Source organism: Pseudonaja textilis, chromosome 1, assembly GCF_049901715.1.
Source record: "Pseudonaja textilis isolate UNSWEBS1 chromosome 1, rPseTex1.2, whole genome shotgun sequence".
NCBI classification, from domain to species: domain Eukaryota; kingdom Metazoa; phylum Chordata; class Lepidosauria; order Squamata; family Elapidae; genus Pseudonaja; species Pseudonaja textilis.
The window spans coordinates 48,497,984-48,520,307 of record NC_141990.1 but is presented as its reverse complement, the minus strand read 5'-3'; the positions used below and the strand labels follow the sequence as shown (position 1 = coordinate 48,520,307).

The window sequence follows — 22,324 nt, the reverse complement described above, 5'->3', positions numbered from 1 at the left end:
TGTGTAGATAACTTAAATTTGGTTTTCTGCCATGCCAACGAGTGAATGGCAATTCACAATTGTGTTAACCACATTGTTTAAAACATGGTTACTACACATTATGGCCTCATACCACAGTGTTTCAGGCAAACCTGAATCAGATGATATAGTGCGAGCCATGGCTTGTAACGTTTGCCCTCTTCATTCTATAAATGATTTATGTTGTGACCTGTAAGGGGCATAACGTTTATGTTCAACACCAGCCAATTTTAACATTGTTTGGAATCTATTGTTAATAAACTCAGTCCTGTTATCAGTAACTAAAGTCATTACTCTGTTTCATTTTTCTCTCTGCAAACCTTAGCCAATTAAAGAAATTTTGGAATGTTTCTGTTTTGTTTTTCATTAAATAGCAGAAACCATACCGTGGTTAATGGTCCATTATACTCAAAACATAGCAGGCACCTCCCAAACTGGGGTTCTTAGGACCAATTATGTCAGCAAACACAACCTCTAAAGGTTCTTTGGTCTTAAAACCATTTACTCTATTTGCTGGAGTAACCTTGCTTTTCTCCTGGTTATAGGCATTACAGTTTAAATACTTGCTACAGGGTTTTAATTTTACTCCCTCTGACAATTTAACAGTTTGTTTGAGCATTTTGAAATTAATGTGCCCCAGATGTCTATGCAGTAAATGTATACATTTGTCATGTGGCTTAACATTGTTATCAACTGAGTTAGCCATCTGCAACTGGTCATCATGTATTACATATAAATCATTCTCTAAAGTAGCAGTAACACTTTTACCCTCACTCTCTATTATACAGTTATCTCCCCTAAAGGTTACTACATAACCAATATTAACTAAAGCCCTTACTGATAACAAATTCAATTTCAGTTTAGGTACATATAACATAGATAAATGCTCATTTATACATGAACAATGTGCAGACGTTTTCATCTTCCATCCTTTGCCAATGATACATGTTGCTTACTCATGGACATCTTTACAAACCTCTCTCTATTTCTAGTAATGCACTGTGATGCTCCATTATCAACTACCCACAAATCATGGTTTACAGTTGAATTGCTAGACATAGCTAAATTAACATTCTTCTTAGCCTTCTAGTGATTACCAGTATTCTGTCGTTTTCCCTTTTTACAAAATCTAGCTATAGCCCCACAAGAAAAACATTTCCTAACAGTATAGGCAGTTGAACACAATTCTTCTTGTGGTTGTTCCTTCCTCAGTTGGTCCCTATCCAGTCGTCTTCTTTCCTCTTCTAACAATCTTCCAGTTATGTCAGTCAATGTCAGTTTATCTCTGGTCAGGACTTCCAGTGAAGATACATAATCATCATAACTTTCATCCAGTGAGGAAAGAATGATGTAAATTTGATGCAGCTCTGAAAATATCAGGTTTTTTTTCATGTAGTTCTTGAAAAATTGTTTTCATAAAGTTCAAATGAGCTAACATATCTTTACCTTTCAGAAGACGTGCTCTAAACAGTTTACGTGTAAGATGTATATGCGCACCTACACTGTCACAAACATAAATCCTTTTCAAATTCTCCCAACACCTAGCAGCAGACTCTTCTCCACAAATATGGACTAGCTGCTGGTCACCCAGTGTTAGTCCAATTATACAAAGAGCTTGATCGTTGTTCCATTTAAAGTCAGCTAACTTCTTGACATCGTCCTCATTAGCTGGATCCTAAGCATTTACATCCAGAGGATCTTGAATTGTATTCCATAACCCTTCTCTATGCAGAAGTAGACTGCACTTCATAGACCGGGAAACATAGTTTGTTCCATCCAACTGGGTTATCAGTGATAGACTTGTTGACTGCTCTTGTGCCATCTTTACCAGGACAGTAAACCACAATTAAACAGTAAACAGCTGTCTGTATACAGGACTGTGTATTCACACCAACTCTTAGTTATCTGAGCCTGGTATGGCCTGGGCCCATAACCAGTGTTGAAATAATTCTCCGTTAGGAGAATGAGTGCACACAGGGAGATGTAGTAAGAGTGGTGAGGAATAACACACAACCAGCACACAGATACACTGTATAGTAAAATGTAGGTTTTTACTTCCAGTAAACAGTTAAGTAAAGTTCAACAAGCAGTCCAAGTCATACACGGTTAAAGCAGTCAGTTTTTCAGTCCAGAGATAATCCAAATATCAAAGTCTAGTATCATAAACAGTTCAGTAACAGACTTACAGCAATCCAAGAAGAACAACGATCAGCAACAGTAAATAGGAAAAAAATTCAGGAACCAAAAACAACAAACATCAGAACATCGACCAACTAGCAACTAGGAGCAGCAGGACTAAACAACCCAGGTTCCTGGCTCCATCTTATGGCCGTTTTAGGAACCACACCCAATTACACTTTAGCATTCCCTTAAAGAAACAATATTAAATGTCTATCCTGGTTTATATATTCCCAACCCAACTGTTAGGTGACTATCAATTCCTAACATAGACAAGGATGAACATTGCTAAAACTATATCTTTATTGCATGTCAAGAAATGGTAGTGCATACACTACTTGAAAAGTTCTTAGCTAGCATTCTGAATGGTCATTCAGAATTTAAACTTGGACAGCTCTCACACCCTTCATGTTCTCTTTTAAAGCCACTATCAAAGAAGAGAAAAAAAAAAACATTTCTTTTTATCTGTAGCTCTTGTAGTGTCTGTTGATAATACATACTAGTTTACATTCTCTGCATTCCTACAGTCACATTTTGGTAAGCCCACTAAATTAGGCTACAATTTTCCAGTCACTAATCAAATATTGACAGTTTAGTATATGTTTATAGATTCTAGTATATCTTTTGTGAAATTATATAGTTAAAAAAGAAACCAAAAGTCATCACATTGTTTTAATGTGGCCATCTATCAGATGTTAATCCAGTAAAAAAAGAACAAAACTCAAAACAAAAGAAATATAGGACACTTGCTTAAGACTACTTGATCATCTAACCTAGTGTTTTTTACTTTGACTGACAATAGTTATCTAAGGGCTCATGGAAAGATCTGCCTTCAGCTGCTACCTGACACTTTTAGCTACAGATGCTATGCATTGAACCTGGGACTTTATGAATGCAGAACATATGTTCTGTCATTGAGCTATGATTTCTCCCTGCTAAACTGCAGAAAATCCCTGCAGAGAACATGTTGCTCTTGATAATTCAAGTGGAGGCATCAAAAATAAAACAGAGCATAAAACAGATCTTCAGTGGTAGAAATAATAACATTGTGATTAGAGGCTTGAGCCCAGGTTTTGCATGCTAAATGCAGAGTAACATCAAAAATATTGAATTCTCATTTTTTTATAGATAAAAGTTGTGTTCAATAAAGGGTATGAATAGAATCTTTAGTTCTTGTATTTATGGATAGTTTTTAAAGGTATGGGATTATACTGTTATTTTATAATTTGGGGCATAAGATGATAAAGATAGCTGAATCATCTGATTGTTATTCCTATTTAACAAGTGTGTTTATGTGTATATGAGAAAGAGAGAGAGAGAGAGAGAGAGACAGACAGACAGCATGCTCAGGATTAAAGTGTGCAGTCTTGATGCTCTTTGAACTTGGTTGATTACTCACAGACATTAACTTGTATGATGATCTCTAGCTGGGCAATAAAGCATCGGCAAGCAAACAACCAAGTTCAGAGAGCATCAAGGATCCCATCAAGGACCATTTCTTTCTTGAATTGTAATAGTTTGTGCCACATTAATTATCTAGATTTGTTCAACTTTTGTTTCTCTGAAAACAAAAGCAATAAATCAAATTAACTATGTCCTATTATAACAGCAAAAAAGTGACTATATCAAGGCTACCCAAAGTTGCATGCTCTAACCAAAAATTTCTACAGGCAATATATTATTTTCCTTTCTCTTTCTGCATCTCTTTCTGCATACAATCTATGATTGTAATCCCATTTATTCAAAATATATTGTAGTGTAATCCTTTCAATTTATATCTTACCCAAAGTATGATGACTTCACATCATAGAAAAGTGAAAACTAGCAAGTTCTAAAAATAGTACATTGATTTTTGGAGCTTATCAATTTTATCTGTATTTGGTAGTAACTTGAAAAATGGCATGCTTTGAATAAAGAAGTAAATAAAATTCAAATTTTCTCTTTACAGATAGTAAGCATAAAACACAATGCCCTAGAATTATAACAGAGAAAGATGTCCCTTTATTACAGAATGCTAATTTCATAGAACTAGTTCCACCTAATTGAGTTTTGAACTTATTACCTTTTATGTTGTAGTGACCAGTTAAAGTTGACAGTAGTTTCAGTAGCAAATCATGATACAGGTACATTCTAGTTCTTAGGCATGTCAGAAGACTAATTAGATAGAACTAACAGAATGATAAATAATTAGGGAAATAACTTTGTATCATGAAAGTCAGTGGATACGTTTACATGCCAAATGGAACAGTTCTCATGGCAGACTTAACATCAGATCTTCTAATCAGCCTTTTAAACGTCATGGTAGCTTGTTCCTACTTTTGCTAGATGCTCTAAAACCAATCTTTAGTTCATTGACCAAATTCGTGTGTGTGTGTGTGTGCGCGCATGTGTGAGAGAGAGGGGGGGAGGGAGGGATAGAAGGGGGAGAGAAAGAGAGTATGGGCAAATCTTTCACAATCTCGTTTCATCCAGATAACATTTCACAATGTTTATTCTGGATGAAGTGGTATGATGGAATGTGCAGCTGGAAAACGAATGGGGCAGAATGTCAGCAATCCATGGCTTTCCAGGGAGGCATACAGGATGCCAAGACAAGAGACATTGCAGTCCTGAACTGGATGGCGGAGAAGGAAAAGGTTCAGAGTAGCCTCAGCCTAGAATTTCCCAGCATATATCTGTTAGAAGGTTATAGCTTTACTCTGGTGAGATTCTATTGATTAGGTGTAAGCAAATAAAGAACTGAACTCAGGTGAATATCACTGTGTTACCTTTGGGCTTAGGCCTCATTGTTGAAGTTTGCCACAGCTTGAGGCACCTGAGATATGAAATCTCAAAATTGATAATTTTGCAGGATGAAATAGCTAGAATCATAACCATTGTTTTAAGCTTATTCAGGGAGATGGGTTTTGAGCTTGTGAACCCTTTAGTGCCATTAAAGGTCCATGTATAGTTATTGATATATTTATTTGTTTTATTTGTACCTTGTCACTTTTCCTAACCCCAGATTAGTGAAATTGCTAATAAATCCATGGAAACCAATAGGTTCACTTTCCATGCACCCATAATCTTAGTTCTTCCTATCTACTCCCATCCATACAAAATACATGGTATATGGATATTTAGTTATCCCTGTAGTGATATTGCCTCAATTAAACTCAATCAAACCTTAATAACACAACAGTACACAATAGATACAAATTCAAGGTTAACCACACCAAACTTAATTGCAGGAAATACGACTTCAGCAACAGAGTGGTCAATGTCTGGAATACTCTCCCTGACTCTGTTTCTTCCTCAAACCCCCAAAACTTTAACCTTAGACTGTCTACTATTGTTCTCACCCCTTTCCTAAGAGGTCTGTAGGGGGCGTGCATAAGCGCACCAACGTGCCTACCATCCCTGTCCTATTGTTTCTTTTATTTTTCTTATATGTACCCATTTCATGTATTCATAACTATGTATATACTTATACCTATTATCTTGTAAGCAATTGACAAATCAAATAAATAAATAAAATAAATAAAAAATAAATAAACTACATCCAAATAACACTTTATAGTCATTACAGATGGCAGGCATATCAGAACTGGTTTATGGCATGGTGATTCTGATGTCATCTTTATGGTTCTAATTAGAAGATGTTCATTAGTTTTGTGAATGTTAGATGAATGGAATCCCGCTTATGAGAAAAAAGGAATTGGATTCATCGACAAAAAAAATAAACCCTACTGAAATGATAGTTCTTTGATAATCCAAGTATTATATTTATTAAACATGACATACACAGCTCATGCATAAAAGTGCAGGAACATTCAGAGCAATTAAAATTTGTATTTTCCACATGATCCATAGTTGTATGTATATTTTCCATATGATCCATCCCAATTAATTTCTGTACTATAGCTTTGTATCTATTGTAAATCTGAGGCTGTTTTCAAGGTTTGTCCTATTTAAGCTCATTGATATAGCTCAGTCAGGTAGTATTGTCATATAACTCATTGGTTTGCACACTGGGAACTGAGTTGTAGAAAGTAGAAAAAATGTTTCCTAGTTGGTGCTGCCCCATTTAAGCTCTGTAAGTCTGTGATCACCCTTCATGTGTTTGCAAGCTGATATATTGGAAAGACTGTGGTGTTAGAGGAATTAAATTAACTTAATGATAGAGTTTGTTGTCTTGTATGTGGATTACTTCATTGGCTGCAAGGCAGTGTTGTTCTTCATGCAAAAAAAGACAATAGTTCCATGGCTGGTAACATCCCTAAGAGGTGGAATCTGGGAGGATACACTATTGTTAATCAGATAATACCCTGTCAATGTTACATTACATTATATTGTTTATAGCAGCCATCAAGATGAGTGAGAGACATATCACATCATTCTCATATATCTTTATCAAGTGTAAAGAAAATGCTGATTAATGTAATTCCAAATATCTGGATAACTCCAACTGATATGTAGTAATTACCAAATAATTTCCCAGATTTACAGCAAATATATTTCCAAACCTTACGTTGAGATGTTAACAATATAATCTGTTTCTTCTTGCATGGAAATCATGTGCTAAATATATATTAGATATGAGACAGTAATATATATAATCCAATGTAGTGTGTTTCACTATGTCCTGTAAGAGATTACTTTTCCTGCTATGCTACTGTTGATTAGCTCTGTTCTGTGAGTGTGATACACTACTTATTGATTTCATAGACAAAAGACACCGTTATTGTCGAAAGAAATTCCATAGAACCAATTTTTCTCCTTAATTGTATTATTCATACTTAAAATAAATCTTGGCTCCAATGTTTCCATTGTGAACTGGCCAATTGATTTCCTCACCCAGAATAGCTAATCTGCACCCTGCCATGTAGGACTATCACTTTAGTTCCTACCAAACTGATAGAGGGCAAGGCAAGGCAAGGCAATTTGGTGGCAGATCACAAAGGGAGCCAAAATCTTCTGTTAGTTTTCATCTTGTTTAGATTTATCTCTAATTATTCACTTGTTTACTTACATACTATGCATATAAACTAATAATCTCCCCATGTATCCAGTGGTGGGATTCAATTTTTTTTACTACTGGTTCTGTGGGTATGGCAGGGGAAAGATACTGTAAAATCTCCAGTCAGAGGTGGTATTTGCAAGTTCTCCAAACTACTCAAAATTTCCATTACCAGTTCTCCAGAACTGGTCAGAACCTGCTGAATACCACCTCTGCATGTATCCCACATATGCCTTTCTTGGAGCAGCACACTGGCAATAGCAGTTAGAAAGATATGGGCAGCATCATTGGATGCGGGAGGGGACATCAATACTTAGGTGTACATTAATGTCAAGTGCCAGGAAAATCAAGACATCCAAACAGTTCAAATGGGTATAGATATTTACTGCAAGCTTAAGCTCTCTACAAGAATATGAACTACTAATGACCAAGGGAAATTAGTGGGAGTTAAGAGTAAAAGGAATTCAAGGTGGACCGGACTTAAATTTCTTGACTTGTTCCTCAAGCTCAGCTTGATCATATCTTAGTGATTACCAATTTTTACAATATTAAATTGAAGAAACTATAATCATTTAGATCCACTCTCTCCCATCCATGGTTTGTTGAGGTAAGAAAAATGCTTTTAGTTTATACTTGTTCCCATTCCTCAAATGCCATTCTTCAGGCTTCCTCCTGCTTCCCCCTAGACTATAGAAGAACCAAGTTCTTATGAATAATGGAACACCTTCCTTCCTTTGGGAAGTCTAGCCTTGATATCCAGGGCAAAGGAAAAAGAAAATCTAGAACTATGTTGTTTATATTGCTGTCCTGTTATTGTATTATGGGAGGTATGGTCTAATACATTTTAAGGAAACAAGATGGGACAGATACTCAAAGTGTTGACTGGATTAGTTAAAATGAGTCCATTGTTAATCATTAAATATTCTTCAAGACATAGGGAAAGTGCAAAAAACTGACTTTAGAAAGTAACAATTGAGGAAATTAAGCCAATTGTCGATACAAATTGAGATGTGATAATGGGAAGTAGATGCCACTCTGAACTTAGTGTAAACTGTGGATTTATAATTATCATTTTCTATATCAGCATTAATTCAGAAATGGGTCAATTAAAATAGAGTTTAGACTTTGCAGAGTTTTGGCAGATGCCTAGCAACTTTCCTTAGGCTCAAAACTAACTGGGTTAGTTTTGGACTAACTGGGTTAGTCATTTTCTCTCAGCCCTAAGAAGGAGACAATGGCAAACCATTTCTGAAGAAACCTTGCCAAGAAATCTGTAGGGGTTTATCCAGGCAGTCTTTGAGAACAGGACAAGATTGAATAGAAGGGAAAAAGGGGAAAAACACTTTGAAATGAGGGGAAAATATTTTGTTTCTGTCTTCAAAATTTTTTATATCTTTCAAAAGTTATTTTTACACAATGATCAGTTGATAATATGCTGTAAAGTCTAAAAGATTGTTGTGAAGAACATAAAAATTAAATCAGAGTTTTGGGTTTGCAGATTTTTGTAAGCAATATTTTTAAATAAAAGAAAAGGCCATACTTCATTCTTAGCTTCAGTACAAACATGGCAGATGTCCAATGAATCTGACAAAAAGTGTAACCTGAATTCATCATTACCTGGTTAAATTATTCACCTTCCTTATATAAGTTTTTTTTTTAAAAAAACCTCTTTGCATCAGCATTTCCTTCGAATAACTTTTTAAAGAAGAAATGACAGATTTGTTTTGCCTGTCTTGCCCTATTTCTCCAAATTGATTAACCAACTACCAAACAAGTTTCCTCCTCTTTAAATTTTTAAATTTTAGTAATTACTATAGAACAAGTGAGATATAAACAAGTATTCTAATAAAGAAAGCCCTTATATAGATACACTGTACATTCAATATACTAACCCTCATAAAACAGGACCAAAAGTCCTGTTGAAATTCATTGGACTGGCTTAGTGTACTGCAAGTCGTTAATCTAACTAGAGGTATTTAAATATGTTCTTAATACTTTTTAAATATTTAAATTCTTATTTAGGCAGGAGGCACTTGATTTAGGAGTCACCTTATCTATGAAGCTTTTATAGCTAAAGAATAAATTGCTATCTGTACATTTCTTCCCTAAGAATATTCCCCTAAGATTGTAATTGAAGCTTATTGAAAAATCAAAGTATTTATTAGCTGATAATTTATAATTTATAAGTTATTATAAATAAATTAATTCAGAAAAGATAAGTATTATTGCTATTACCTGTAATACAGTAAACATCAATTATTTCAGAAATTATTATTTAGTTCAACATTTTTCAAATTGGGACTGGCATCCTCTTGCTACATAACACATAACAGGTGGGTGACTGTAAATTATGTAATTATTATGTAAATTATTCTTCTGTGTGTATTTTCTTTCTCATCACTAAATAACATTTCCCCCCAATGTTCAGGACATTCCCATATATCTAAATAGAACACCTCTTTGCTATTCAGTCTCTGTGTGATTACTTATTGGTTCACATTAGTTTTAATGAGTTTACTCCTTCAAGCAACCATACTATTCTTCAAGTTCATATAAGAATCTGAAAAAAAGATTCTGAAAGTCTTCTTTCATTCTATGGTAGAGGCGATTGTCGTGCATTTATCAGACATCCAAAGCATTATTTACTAATCAACCAAATAAATAAATAAAATATATACATAAATTGCATAGCATCTGGCATCCAACCAATTATCCACACAGCTGGGATAAAATACATGTCTTTGCAAGTTGTAACATACCAACACCTCCCCCCCCAGTTAAATCCCTCTAAATATCTCAAAATGCAAAAAACTTCTCTCCTACATCCATTGTGGATGATCAGAAAAGACATGCTGTGGATTCTATTTGCTTCTAGGTTGCACCTGTTCTACCCATGACTTAAAATGTATGTATTAATATTCCCTTAATCTCAATGCTCTCTAGAACTGAGAAAAATATTTCATAGTCTTTAGCAATATCTTGGGTTTTTTTTCATCAATCTTTGAGAAAGTGGCATTAATCAAAGTGGAATCTAGACTAAGGTTGGGTTCAGCTTTGCCAAACAATGAAGAGAAAGAGGAAGTGGACAAAGGGGCAGTTTTTATTCCCTGGTTTCTATGGTGTTTTGAGGTCATTATCAGTCTCTTTCCTTTACTGCGAGCAAAATGCCACTGAATGGTAGCCTGGAGTCTGCATTAGTATTATGTATGTTTGCTGCCTTGAATTACTTGTAAAAAATATTAAAGGCAGAATATTAAATAAATAAATATTTACATAATAGTCATGTAGAAAATGTATCCTAAAATGGACATGTATAGCTTACCTATTGGGATAGTTATCGACTTATGTGCACAATTGAGCTCAAAATTTCTGCTCCTAAGTGAGGCAGTTGTTAAGTCAGTTTTGACCCATTTTAAGACCTTTCTTGCCACAGTTGTTAAGTGAATCGCTGCCATTAAATTAGTAACACAGTTGTAAATGAATTTGATTTCCCCATTGCTTGTCAGGAAGTTGTGGAAGGTGATCCTATTACTCCATAAATATGAACCAGTTGCCAAGCTTCTGAGTTTGGATCACATAACCATGGGGATGCTGCCATGGTAGTAAAGTGCAAAATCTTAGATCACTATTTTCAATGCCATTGTAAAGGAATGCTCACTAAACAAATGGTTGTAAATCAAGGACAACCTAAACAGATTAAGGAAAAAATAGTTTAGCTCTTCAGATTGAGGACCTGATAGAGTTAAGGGACGGGCATGCAGAAGGAAACAAAAACTTTCAAAAGGCATAAGATGACCATAATTCCCAGGCAGAAATGGCCACTCTCTCTTTCATATCTAGAAGGGAAATAGATGATTGAACCTTATTTTACCTGAATATTATTCCTGTCATACACATACAACTGCTACTTTCTTCCTCTCAGTATCTGCTGCTCAAGTGCCAGTATCTCTCTGCCTAATGGCATGAATACTTATACTTTTGAGTTTTTTTAGAAGCTCCCGTTATTTCTGAGCTGATCAAATGAGAGTCTCATGGGATACTTTGCAGTTGGTAGATAAGGATAGCCTTTCCACACATATTGAATCAGTTACTATTGTAATTGCACAATGGGATTCTAATTTACCCATTGTACAATTTGCAGGAATTTCCTGTTAATAATTTTCATGTAGTGATGGAACAATCTGCATGTAAATGTTGATGTCTCCTTCACTGGAGATTTTCAGATGGGTCTGGATGGCCAGCTGTTGGAGATTATTTAGTGGATTCCTGCGCTGAGCAATCAGTTCTTCTGCCCTATAGAATCCTTTCCATTTCATGCATTCTGTAATTCCGTGAATTGCTCTTAAATATTGAAGGATATCTTCCTTCAGTAACTATACTTTTTTTGTTTATATAAGGGTGAAGAGCTTAATTATATGCCTAGCACTGATTTTAGTGTTGCAAATCACCAAATCTACACTTTGCCCTTATACATTTTTTCAATAATTTTAATACTATTAATTCTAGCAAATACTAACTTGAATGGGTATCAGTCAAAAGATAAAATATGACTTGAACAGATTTTATTTTCATACTCTTCTTGTTTGGGGGCATACCTTTCTCATGTCATTTGTTAGTACAAAAAGCGTAAGATATTGATGCAATCTACCCATGATCCAGCATATTCTCCCTAATTAAATGTAAGCACTGCTTCATTTTTTTGATTTTATCACACATCTAACTAATGTGGCACTAAGGCTTTCAACATTGTTATCAAAGCCTCTTTTTTATTTTTCACATATACATTATTCATAGTAGCTGACTTCATTACTGGAGCCTTTGTAGTGAAAGAAATTTCTTTACATTATAATATGGATAACTTCCTTATCTATTTTACCAACTTCTTTTTATCACAGAAAGTATTGATAACCAAGATAGATCAAGGAGAATTAATGAGCTGCCTAGTAAACTGAGCTGTTCTGGAGCCTAAAATAACATAATGTTCCAAGTGGCTGATGATAAGGGAGGTATCAGTATATAGTCTAGAAGCATATCCTCCTTCAAATACAGGCTTATTAGACATAAAATAGAGGATAGTACCCCTTCCTTCCTCCTTCCTTCCTTCCTTCCTTCCTTCCTCCCTCCCTCCCTCCTTCCTTCCTTCCTTAGTCTGCTGTCATTATATAAACTTGGCTACTTCAGAAAAAAAATAAAAACGTCTCACCTTCAATATACACACCCATGTACCCACATGTATAAAATAATTGTGGGTCTGAGGGAAATGACCTACTTTCCTAAAAGTCAACACCCTTTAGGATTGCTTTTACATTGATCTCAATAGTAGCTTTGCCATTTATATTGGAAAAGATCTATGTATATGGTCATTAACAGTCAACAATTACTTTATGGCCCTTAATGAGAGGAAAGCTTATCATAAGGTACATGAAATGTTATTTCTTTTGGCACTTTTAGAGAGATTGAAGACATTTTAAACATCTTTTCATTTGTTTCCTCAAGCTTATCTCTGGTTGTATTATTTTAAAGCTGTATGTTTAGTAACATTTCTAGAAAGCCCACGAAGGCAGTTCTTTTTCCTGTATTATGTGGGTTAAGTATAGAAACTTCTGGCTGACGTGAATCTTATCAGGGCCCTGTCTGCAAGAAGCAAGAATTTTCATTTTAAAACATCACACTATATTTTATGTTGCTGATTTTTTTGTTGTCAAAGTATAAAATGCAAATTATGCCCTTGCACTTCAGTTACACATAAGTTGTTATTTTTTCAGTCAGTTATATGTAAGCTTGTAAATGCGAAAACTATATTGCCTGAAAATAACTTTAAATTTAAACTTTAAGTTTTCTAAAGAGCAATCAGAAGATATTATAAACTACTGTCATTCTTGTTTCCTGAATTAAAAGCCTTAGCTACCAGGCTGATATGTTATTCCTTACAGAACATTTTTCCAACTACTAGAAAAACTAGGCAAATTCCAATTTCTATCATTAAAAGTTTCCCCGTCAAATAATATAGTATATTTGATTAAAAATATACTCTCTCAGATCCCATTGTTTTTGTCTTTGAAAGCATAAAAGGAAAATGCCAAGCTCTATAAAACTCTATACTGTATGTATCTAGGAACTGGGAATTTAAAAACATTTTTAATGATAAAAGAGAAGGAAAAATAATACAAGGAACCTTTGATTCTTAGTGTACTTGAAATGTGAACTCTAATTAAAATTGATGTAATAGTAACGGGTGCTTGAACAGCACATTTTTAGTACAAGTTTTCTTTTTTCGTTTATAGAACACCAAGAAAAAATATATCCAGGAGGACTTTCAAGGACAATTGTCCTTACTGAACTAAACATGGACTTCTGTTCTTTCCCATGCAATAATTTAGTATAGAACTATATAGGCCTATATAACTATATTACGGCTATAGAAACTACAGTATAGTCTATTGATTCATTTTTAAGACACTATTGAAATGGAGAATGATCTAAAGCTTTGCCCATTTTTCATCTGAATAGTGGTAGTCCTTGACTTAAAACAGTTCATTTACTGACTGTCTGAAGTTACAATAACACTGAAAAAAGTGATTTAGGACCATTTTTCACAGTTACAACCTTTGCAGCATCTCTAGAATCATGTGATCAAAATTCAAATTCTTGACCGTTGCTATGTCCCAAGGTCATGTGATCATCTTTTGCAATCAGCAAAGCCAATGGGAAAGCAAGCTTCACTTAACAACCAGGTGACTAACTTATCAACCACAGTGATTCACTTAACAACTGGGGCAAGAAAGGTTGCAAAATGGAACAAAACTCACTTGAGAAATGTCTCACTTAACAACAGAAATTTTTGGCTCAATTGTTGTTGTAAATTGAGGACTACCTGTACTGCACTATTCTATATGTTAACCAGGGGTGGGATTCTACCAGTTCGCACCTATTCACTAAAACTGGTTGTTAACATTCTAAGCAGTTTGGAGAACTGGTTGTTAGAAGAAATTACTGGCCTAATCCTGTAAGAAAGGCAGGAAGGAAACATTCTGGTGTTGCTTACCGAAACTGCCTCTTCGTTAACCCTTATTATATTCTTGGCAGGACTAGACTTCCTGTCTCAGGAACATCTGTGGAGTTTTTTTCCCTTCCTTTGCTGGTACTTTGCTTGTGTGGAGTGACCATTCAAAGTTACAAAGGCACTGAAAAAAGTGACTTATGACTGTTTTTCACACTTACGACTGTTGCAGCATCCCCACAGTCATGAGAGGCCAGGCGAGAAGATGCGTGCCTCAATGTGAGTGATATTGAGTTGGCCATACCCAGCCAATAACATGACCAGCAAGCTACATCCAACCAGGCACATGACCACTAAGCCACACCACGCAACCACAGAACCGGTTGTTAAAAAAATTGAATCCTACCCCTTGATATTAACCCATCTACTATATTCTTGATCATCTCCCACCTTGAGCATGAATTCCAGATTTGGACATTACATTTTAAGGATTCAGAACAATTAGAAAGAGTTGAGAGATGATTAACGATGAATTAAGACATTGTTAATTTCTTAAGAGTTAAGAAATTATAAGCTTCCTATGACAAACCATGTGAAGAGAGACTGAAGGAATGGAGTATAAAATTGAAAGAAGTTACTGGGAGGGATATAATCGTACTCTTTAAACATCTGAAAGTGTGTCAATTAAAGAAGATCAAGACTTGTTTTTTCTCACCTCAGAATACAAGATTTGGAATGAAGGATTTAAGATACAAAAGTAAAAGTTTTCCCTGTCCTATCTGGCCCGACTCTAGGGTATGGTGCTCATTTCTATTTCTTAGCTGAGGGACCAGCATTGTCGAAAGATACTTCCATGGTCATGTGACCAGCAGGGCTGTTACCTTCCTACCAAAGTGGTACCTATTTATCTGCTCGCATTTCCATGTGTTCTAACTACTAGGTTGGCAGGAACTGGAACAAGTAAGGAGAGCTCAACCTGTCACACGGTACTTGAATCTCAAACCAAGGCTGTCAGCTTTCCTGTTGATAAGCTCAGCATCTTTAACCACTAAGCATCATGCCCCATGGGTTTAAGATGTAGAAAGGGAGATTTTAGGTTTAACATCATTTTTTAAAAAACCTATTTTTAATGGTAGGTCTATGGTGAATTCAGTTATCCTATGGTAGGTTATGTCTGGAATTTTCTAATTTGGATTCCAATATTGAATAGTGATTTGGGCTTAATAGCCTAAATGACTTCTTCAGATATTGCAATTTCTGTCAGGTTTACTTTCTAACTAATAGTGTGCATGGACTAACAGTCATCATGATTACCGTAGAGATGGAGATGGAGATAATAAGTATACGTATTAAATATAACATCTAATCCTCACTACAAAAATAAAAGTAACACGTTTCAACTTAAAGCTGTACTTTTACTGACAAAGGAGTGCCTGCTTGTCTGTCTGTCTGTCTGTCTGTCTGTCCATCAAAGCATAAAAGGACAGACTGCATTGCTAGGGTTTGGTACAAGTATTCTGTCATTTGTTTTTAAAACAAAGACATGACTGTATATTTGAAATCATTGTTGCTATATTTAATAAATACACAGGTGTATCTATTAGGTTTAGTGGAATTCAATTTTATGTAGGTGTTCTTAAGAATACATTTTTCTAGTATTTTATAGAATTGCTGTAATATATATGTAAACAGTTTCTTTCAAAATAGGAAATTAGGGCATCCATGAGACTATGTAGTATAGTCTAAACTTTTGATGCCACCAGTGCATATTTTTTAAATTGTGCTCTTTCAGTAGATACCAAATTCCCTCTTAATGCATTGTTTTTACTCTAGTTCATCATTTATATGTTATAACAGACAGACATAGTGTTGAGCATAGTATTACTCCTCGTTAAGTTAGCAGTTGTGGAGAATTTGAATCTGTACAATCCTGCAACCTGCTAATGTGATATTTAATGAGGAGACATCAGTCTGGAGAAAGGTAGTCAATATAAATCAGTGTTTACAAAGTGTGATTAACTCTGAAATATTTCATCAATGCTCTGGTCCCAGGCATACTCTATGCTAATTACTAGAATCTGTGCATGTTTCAGGGGACGTCTTGAGGCTCATAGTGCAGCAAACATGGAGCAGCAAAATTGCAATTATGCCTGGGCTGTCTCTGATGGCAATTTATGCATTTGGTGTGATGACCTGCCACTTCCCAAGAGAGCAATAAAGAGAATGCATTTTCATTAAGATACTAATGCACTTAATCACAAGGGGAAAGGGTTAGAAAGTAACAAATACTTCTAAAGCAAGATGGGGAAACACTGTTGGGGAAAAACATTTTTATTCTTTCCATGAAGTACAACTACCACTACAGATTTCACCTGCTAAATGTAATTGTGAATATCCAAGTCAGTATGAACACATATATTAGTCAAACAATTAAATTCATCTTAAAAATACTATTCCTGTGCTTGAATTAGCATATGATATCGAAACAGAAGCAGACAGATGCTCTGGCAAATGCAGAATTTTTTTTCCTACTTCATAAAGTCAGATGCTTTTAGGAATTCTTTAAACAGAATATAATATCAAGAAAAGGTTCATGCTTTTTGGCACCAGGAGTGATATTCAATTGTATTCTGCCTCTCAAACCCAATTCTCCCTTCTCAACAACATGTATCTTAATAAAAAGACACTGATAACTTTTCTTCCTGAATGCATCTCGGCCTTCTTAAATATATTAAGCAATTATCACCATTTTATGTGATGGCAGTGAATTCCATAAGTTAAAGGAAATTCTTCCAGTATTTGATTCTGAAGTCTAGAAACAGGAGAAAATTTCTCTCTCTACCTTTAATGATTATATATATTTCCTTTGTACTATCCAACCCAATATGGGCCTTCTCCCTGGTGGCTCCCTTTCTCTGGAACATCATTCCCCCAGAGATTAGAATGGCCCCCATTCTAACACTCTTCTGGGAGACACTGAAGGCCGGGTTCTGCCAGCATACCTGGGGAACCCAAAGTGGGATGGAGCCCATTAAATAGTTCATGTGATCTGTTGTTGCCAGGACAGAAGTGAGCGTGATTTATATTACATTATATTATATTACATTATATAATATTATATTTATGTTATTATATTATATTATACTATACTATATTTATTTGATTTTTAAAATTAGTTTTATTGTTTAAAAGAGGTTCTATATTCTGTAAGCTGCCTTGAATGCCATGTGCGAATAGACAGCAATGTTAAATAATAAATAAATAAATAAATAAATAAATAAATAAATAAATAAATGTCGTTATATAAATCTCTGAAGCTATAGTGAATTTCTTTTTAAGAATTCCACCATGAATTCTGGCTGAAGCATATTTGGGTGCTACATTCACATCAAAACCTTGGGGAATAAAAATTTGCAGAAACAGATAGATTTCCTTGAGAAGTATACAATAGCAAAGTATTTAAAATGTTTAGGCAGAACAACTCTGCCTTTAGGTGTGCACAACTCTGCATTTACTATTTTGTGGAAAAAATATGCTCAGCAGTAACTCATTTAAACTTTTAAACTGTGTCAAGATATGTGATTTTAATATTCTATTTTTGCAGGTTTCTTTAGAATAAGATACTGTTTGAAAAAAACAAAAGAAAGTCTGTAAAAATAAAATTAAGCCCAGCTGCTAACATTTTCAATTTCATGGTTTTCTTGTTTAGATTTACAGTTACAGTTGTATTTCTTCTAGTTGGTTAACAAAATTAATCCTGATATTTCTTAATGGACTTTTCTTTTTATGTACTTTAAATATTTTAGGTAACATAGAATATAGCTGCCCAGCAACAAATGAATGTGAAATCACAAAGCGCAGACGCAAATCCTGTCAAGCTTGTCGTTTTATGAAGTGTCTAAAAGTTGGCATGCTGAAAGAAGGTAAGGCTGATAAACCCCTTTAATAGAATTGTTCATAAACACTGTTAGACCTATAATTTAATTTGAGAAATGCAATGTATCATTTTCAGATGTTATGATTGTTTAAAAAAATAAAATATAAATGCTTCAAACAGATGGAGATCAATTTCTTCATTTTAATACAAGCATACTGCATTTCTTTTCTGATACATCAGCTGAACTTTATAGTTTGATATTTGTACATTTTCAAATGTTGTTATACAATAGAAATACCCACAAAATGAATGTCTGAGGGAAAATACTTAATACAATGTACATAATGTTCTTAAAAACTCAGGCAGTTACAGTAGTCCTCAACCTATAACTGTTGAAGTTAGCGAAATCAGAACAGCAGATTGTTCATTTGTTGAGTTGTGCCTGACTCTTTGTGACCCCATGGTAAACCAGGCCTCCTTGTCCTCTGTTGTCTCCCAGAGTCTGCCCAAATTCATGTTCGTTGTGTCAACGATGCATCTCATTCTCTGTCACCCTCTTCTCCTTGTGCCTTCCATCTTTTCCAATATACAGCCTGGTCATATTCCTTTCCCTATTTTGAACTAATTAATTTTTCCATGTCTAATTGTTGCTTCTTGACCCGTATACAGGTTTCTCAGGAGACAGGTAAGGTGGTCTGGTACTCCCATCTCTTTAAGAACTCGCTACAGTTTATTGTGATCTATGGTGCACAATCAAAGGCTTTAGAATACATAGTCAATGAAGCAGAAGTAGAGGTTTTTGCGGAACTCCCTTGCTTTCTCCATAATCCAGTGAATATGGCAATTTAATTTCTGGTTTCTCTGCCTCTTCAAAACCCAGCTTGTTCAGCTATTAAGGATTCAATACATAATTCCTATAATTTTAAGACATATTTTGATTGTGCTTGCCCAAATATAAAAATATTGAATAAATAGACACTATTTTTTGCCTTCTTTTGAGTAGTATGATATAATCTACACATCTCCCACAGCAGATGGTCAACCTGAGGTTTTGAAATCTAAAGTTGTTTGTAATGCACCTATCTTCCTGCAGCAGCAGCCTCCCATCTCTTAGATTGGGACCCATTTTTTCCACAGACATGATTTTCATGATTTGCTTCTTTGTCATATATTAGAATGCCATTATTTCAGTTCATCTTCCATTGGATTGTAACTTAATAGATTTCTGATCCATCAATTCAATAGTCCTTACAAATAGAGTCCTAGAAAAAAAAGCAATTGGTATTGGTGAAAGTAAGAAAAATGGGAACTACAGATTTTAACTATTTGGTCATTTGCAGGTTTATTTACAAATGCCTTTGAATTAAGTAGAATTTACCTGGATGTAGCTATAGAATAGCAGTTTAGATCTATTACTGGGATTTAGGTTGTATTCCTCAAGAAGAATACAATTTTATATTTTCATGTATGCCTGGTTCAGGAAAATACGATGCAATTACATATAGTGTCACAAATTTCCAGTCTTATCAAGAGAAATCCATATTGAGATACCCGCAAAAGGCCATGATGTAGGTTAAGCATCTATCTAAAATGCAGTTTGAAAATAGGTTTGATTTTTCTATTCAGAAACTGAAGTTCACATTTTATATTCCTCCGAAACCAATTTCCCTATGACCATTGTTCACAAGTCTGCGTGTAGAGACATTCCTGAGTTGGGTGACCTTACAAATCTATATAATAAACAAACATGAACTAAACGAGCAATAGCAAGAAAAATTAGGCCTATCACACCCTTTCAAACATACTCTTATTGGATTATACTTACTTAGAATAAACCTCATTCTGTGTATGGTTGCTTTGGCAGGCATGATGGTCCTGTGAGCCAAATCCTGCTGCCTTTAGTTTTATGCTGGATAAATTCCTTTCTAATTCAGTGGGGACTCTACCTCATTAAGAGATTCGGGATTTCACTTTTTTTTATTCGGATCTGGATCTTCATCCATATGGAAACCCTAATTTGTTTCATGTTATGAAACTATAATGCAAAAACCTTTAATGGAAGCTTAACACAAAGTCAACATGAACAACATCCTGAGTATGAGTCTTTTTCAGTCAATTGTTACTGCTAAATCTATTTGTCCAGCTGAAGGAAAAAGGCATTGTGCAGATTGAGTCATAGTACCATTTTTTTCCCTTCATGTAATAGGTTTTTGTTTTTCCCTGTCATCTCAGTAACCAAGATTTGTGAAAGTGATCAACGCTGATTTTTTCCTCAAGCTATTTATGTTGCTGTTCCTCTTTTGTTTTGTTTTGTAAATAGAAGGCTTTTTGTCCTCTACCTTCAAGATAAGTATTCTCATAGAAAATTCACCCCAAACTAGGGATTAGGGATCTCCCATCATCAAACAACAAAGCGACATTTCACAGTTGAAAATAAAAGTGCTAACCGTGCCTTTCTTTTTCCCCAGCATGGCTAATGACAGCTTCAAACAGCAATTTAAGCTAGGAAAATATTGAAGGTTAAACACTCACTGTTTAATCTCTTTCTTCTTTGGAAAAGAGAATGAAATTTAAAAATGAAGTTACAATAAGATAACTGTGGCAAAAATTATCCCCCATGTTCCTTGAGACAACTTTCCTTTCCTTCTTTATGTAGGTGCTGGCACCTGATAGAGTATGCTTCTGCAGATACCAATTTTTAGACTGATGGAGGTTCCCAAAACAAAAAATTCTTGTTTATTTCATTTTAGGCTTGTTCGGAATACAACTTTAAAGTGTGTTATCTCAGATATGTATAATTGGTTCCATATAGAGTGTTCAGCAGTTCTAATTGTCTAGTCTTGAGATGGCAACATGAAATTGAGGACAATATGTGGCATGTGCAGGAATTGACCTTTATTTGACTTATTTTGTTTGTTAAATGGTTGATTTCCAAATCTTACCATGAATTGTTGTTGTTTTTCCTTAACTGAGCTTCAGGGAGACAATTGTTTGATCCAATTTCCAGAGAAGTGGAAGAAACTCATTATAATATGAATCAATGTACAATTTGATTACTCAAAGAAATAGTTTTATATTTGGTAACTAATCAGTTGAGGCTCATTAGCAATGCTAGAAATTCCTTCAAAAAGCTAATTATTGTGAATATCTGTTCTATCATCAGAGATTTCTTAACAATCTTTTAAGTTTCACAGATTTGAACTAAACAACATATTAAGAGCTAGTTTCAGGGGCTAACAGGAGATATCACCCTTAATCTTTACTCAATCTTACTCAATGCTCAGTAAATTAAATGTTTAATATTTGTGAAATAGTTATGTTTAAGAAGCAAATACTGTACAATGAAAGTTTGTACTTTACAAAAATGGAAAATATGTTCTTCTGCTACTTTGGGGTACTTACAAAATACAGTAGAAGGAGAATCAAGCATATTTATTCTTGCTATAACCCTTTTTGGGTATATTGTAGAACAGGATTGAGTAGCTATGTCTCAGGTTTGTTTTTAATGTATACTTTAAAAAAAAATATTCCCATGCAGCATGCCAGAGGAGGCCATTTATTCAAATGTAAATCTGTTCAATTAAATTACCAGTCTATAATAAAATTTACTGTTGCAACCTTCATGTTGGCTACAGCACTTGCTACATGCTGATGGCACAGTATGAATAAAAAATGACAGCCTAAATCTATTTACTTTATAAAAAAATGGTTGCAAGACTTGAATTACTCTAGCTTTCATAAAAACATAGTATCTCCTTCATGGAAAATAGATAAGCATATTGGACAATATGGTACTTATGTAAACATTTTATTAATACAGAAATTAGTGTGAACAAGGCAGAAGCCTTGCTATATCCAAACAAGTACAGTAACAATCTGTTTTCAGTGTCCAAGCAGATGCTGCTCTAAAATGCCAGATTTTGACCTTTCCATGGCAGAGTCTAAGTTCCCAAAGTCCTCTGCCAGTACTATATAGACAACAGACAGAAACACTTTGCATTTATCTAAAATATTACTGTTCTATGTTCCAGGCAGCCAGCCTGCTATGTTGTTTTTGTGGATATTTGTCACTGCATTGCTATTGTGCTCAACAAATCTCTCCAATGTTTTTAAAAAGTTGATGAATTTTTGAAAGACATTAAAGTCTTACATGAACATGCTGAAACATGTGGAGACCTCAGTCTGTGGGCATAGGTGTTTTGGCCTGAGCTGTTGCCAAAAGTGTGCAATTATAATCAGTGGTCAGAAAATG

General features: G+C 34.7%; 1 protein-coding gene across 8 annotated transcripts in view; it reads left to right on the top strand.

Annotated features, from left to right (window-relative positions):
- ESRRG (estrogen related receptor gamma) overlaps positions 1–22,324 on the top strand; it is a 431,490-nt gene that overhangs the window by 283,796 nt on the left and 125,370 nt on the right. For all 8 annotated transcript variants that reach the window (XM_026695751.2, XM_087933451.1, XM_026695753.2 and 5 more), the window contains one exon: positions 18,002–18,118. In XM_026695751.2, coding sequence (XP_026551536.2) covers positions 18,002–18,118 — 117 coding nt within the window. The remainder of the gene's footprint in view (positions 1–18,001; positions 18,119–22,324) is intronic.